This window comes from Terrapene carolina, unplaced genomic scaffold (assembly GCF_002925995.2).
Source record: "Terrapene carolina triunguis isolate 2854851 unplaced genomic scaffold, T_m_triunguis-2.0 Scaffold227, whole genome shotgun sequence".
In the NCBI taxonomy this organism is placed as follows: domain Eukaryota; kingdom Metazoa; phylum Chordata; order Testudines; family Emydidae; genus Terrapene; species Terrapene triunguis.
The window spans coordinates 2,849,344-2,851,784 of record NW_020664578.1 but is presented as its reverse complement, the minus strand read 5'-3'; the positions used below and the strand labels follow the sequence as shown (position 1 = coordinate 2,851,784).

Below are 2,441 nucleotides of genomic sequence, written 5' to 3'. Positions count from 1 at the left end.
CCGGCTGCGTGGTCACGGTGAAGCCCGGCTGTGCGGCTATTAACCAGCTGCTGCATTGCAGCCCAGAGGTGGCAGCTCAGTGGTGAAGGGGTTGCTTGGCGATGAACGATGCTGGAGCAGGGTAAGATTTCATGATGTGCTCTCCCTCTCTCTCTCTCTCTCTCTCTGTCCAGGGAGGTGCTCTGCCTGTGCAATGCCCCGCCCCGCCGCCCACAACCCCGGCTTGCCCCCACGAGACCGCCCGGCCCCAGGCCCCGCCTGGCGATGAACGACCCAGCCGCCATGCCGCACGCGGAGGGGAATGCCCTGCTGAAGGCCGTGTGGCAGGGCAAGTTCCGCCTCACTCGTCTCTTGCTGGAAGGCGGGGCCTACATCAACGAGGGCAACGCCCAGGGCGAGACCCCGCTGATCGCCGCCTGCCTGGCCCGCTACGACGACCCGCACAACAAGCCCCGCATGGTGCGCTACCTGCTGGAGAACGGCGCCGACCCCAACATCCCCGACAAGACGGGCAAGACGGCCCTGATGCACGCCTGCGCCGACCGGGCCGGGCCCTTGGTGGCTTCGGTCCTGCTGGAGCACGGGGCCGACCCCAGCGCCAGGGACTACGCGGGGGCATCGGCCCTGGTGTACGCCATCAACCGGGGCGACCGGGAGACTTTGCAGGTGCTGCTGGATGCCTGCAAGGCCAAGGGCAAGGAGGTGATCATCATCACCACCGACACGTCCCCCTCGGGCACCAAGAAGACCAAGCAGTACTTGAACTCACCCCCATCCCCGGGCCTGGAGGAGAAGTCGCCTGCCCTGTGCATGTCGCCCTCCGACATCGACGTCAAGACCACACAGTCGCCCGGGGCCAGCGAGAAGGAGGAGGCGAGGGACGTCTTCAACTTCACCATGGCCACCCGGCTGACCTGCCCCCCGCTGCCTCTTCCCAAGGGGCTGGAGGCTGAGGCCTCCGCGGAGCAGCCGCCGGCAGCCCCGCCGCCCAAGGGCCGGCCCAGGCAACTCAAGAGACTCAACTCGGAACCGTGGGGGCTGGTGGCGCCCTCCACCTTGGCCGCCGCCCATCTGGAGAAGGCCCGGACGCCGGAGGAGAGGATCACGGCCGAGATGAACGGCTTGAGCATCACCAAGAGGCCCGTGCTGTCACGGAGGCACAGCATCGAGGGCCAGGAGCCCCCCGGTTTCAAGACGCTTGCCCCCCAAGGCTTCGGGGAAGAGGCCCCAGGTCCGGAGGCACCTTGGGCCGAGAAGGTTCATTTTGGCCACCTCCACCAGCCTCTGTCACGGCGCAACACGGCCCCCGAGGCCCAGGAGAGCGGGGGGGGCCCGGCGCCCGGTCTGCGGGGCATGGCCCACCATAAGCTGGCCCGCATGGAGCACTGCGAGTCAGACGCGCACCTCTGCCCGGACTCCATCCCCGGCTCCCCGGATTCAGGCCGCGTCTCCCTGGAGAGGAGGAAATACAACGCCTCCCCCCTGACCCTGCCAGCCAGCTCCTCCCGGGAGTCCCTAGAGAGCATCCCCAGCGCCGTGTCCCCCATGACGGGGCGGCGTCGCTCTCCGGGGCTGCTGGAGAGGAGGGGATCGGGGACTCTCCTCCTAGATCACATCGCCCACACCCGGCCTGGCTTCCTGCCCCCGCTCAACATCAACCCCCACCCTCCCATCCCTGACATCCGGGCCAACGGCCGGCCCCCCTCGCCCGTGCACAGGGGGCTCATCCCCATGGCCCCCAGCTCCCCCAAGGCGAAGAAGAAGCTGTTCAGAAGGCATTCTATGCAAACGGAACAAATCAAGCAGCTGGTCAATTTCCAGAACCTGCTGGCCCAGGGCGACCCGGCCAGTTAAAGGGACAGAAGCCCCAACAAGGGAAAGGAGAAGAAGAGGCCTAGATTTATTCTATCCCCATCCCATTGGCTGCTCCTGGAGTGGGGAGGAACTGGAGACACCTCCCCATCCCATCTCTCCTACCCCATCCTGGGTGGCGAGCCCATTGTGTCTGGGTTGCTGTGTATCCTCTGCCCTGCTGTGTATCTGTCCTAGCCACGGGCCACGCCCAGGGTCCAGGGAATCTGACCGGAACTGGAGCACTCAATTGGGCCAGGATCCCCATGCGACCAATTTCTGGATGGCACTGGGCCCCTTCAGTGGAGGCCGCGGCCTGGCAGCAGAACGCCCCCAAGCATTACCGCCCAGGACTGTGCCACGTGGCCACAGAGCGCCCGGAGTCCGCTGGGAAATCTGGCCTACGTTGGGGGTGGGACGGTGACAGCTGCTAACGACTGCTCCCACATGCCAGTCAGGAAACCAGAGGGGAGGCGCGTGGGTCCCGTCCCTCCGGGTCCTGCCGGGCACGGCCTGGAGATGCAGAGGCGGGGAAAGAAAAAGGGAATGAAAGGGTCGATTTGGGTTCGAGATCAGGAACGTGGCCAGCC

The 2,441-nt window shown here is 66.3% G+C and overlaps 1 protein-coding gene across 1 annotated transcript; it reads left to right on the top strand.

Annotated features, from left to right (window-relative positions):
* The first annotated feature begins 264 nt into the window (after nt 1-264).
* Nucleotides 265-1,854, top strand: ANKRD34A (ankyrin repeat domain 34A). The gene has a single exon (XM_024199083.2). The coding sequence runs from the start codon at nt 265-267 to the stop codon at nt 1,852-1,854; it is 1,590 nt and encodes a 529-aa protein (XP_024054851.1).
* Nucleotides 1,855-2,441: the final 587 nt, after the last annotated feature.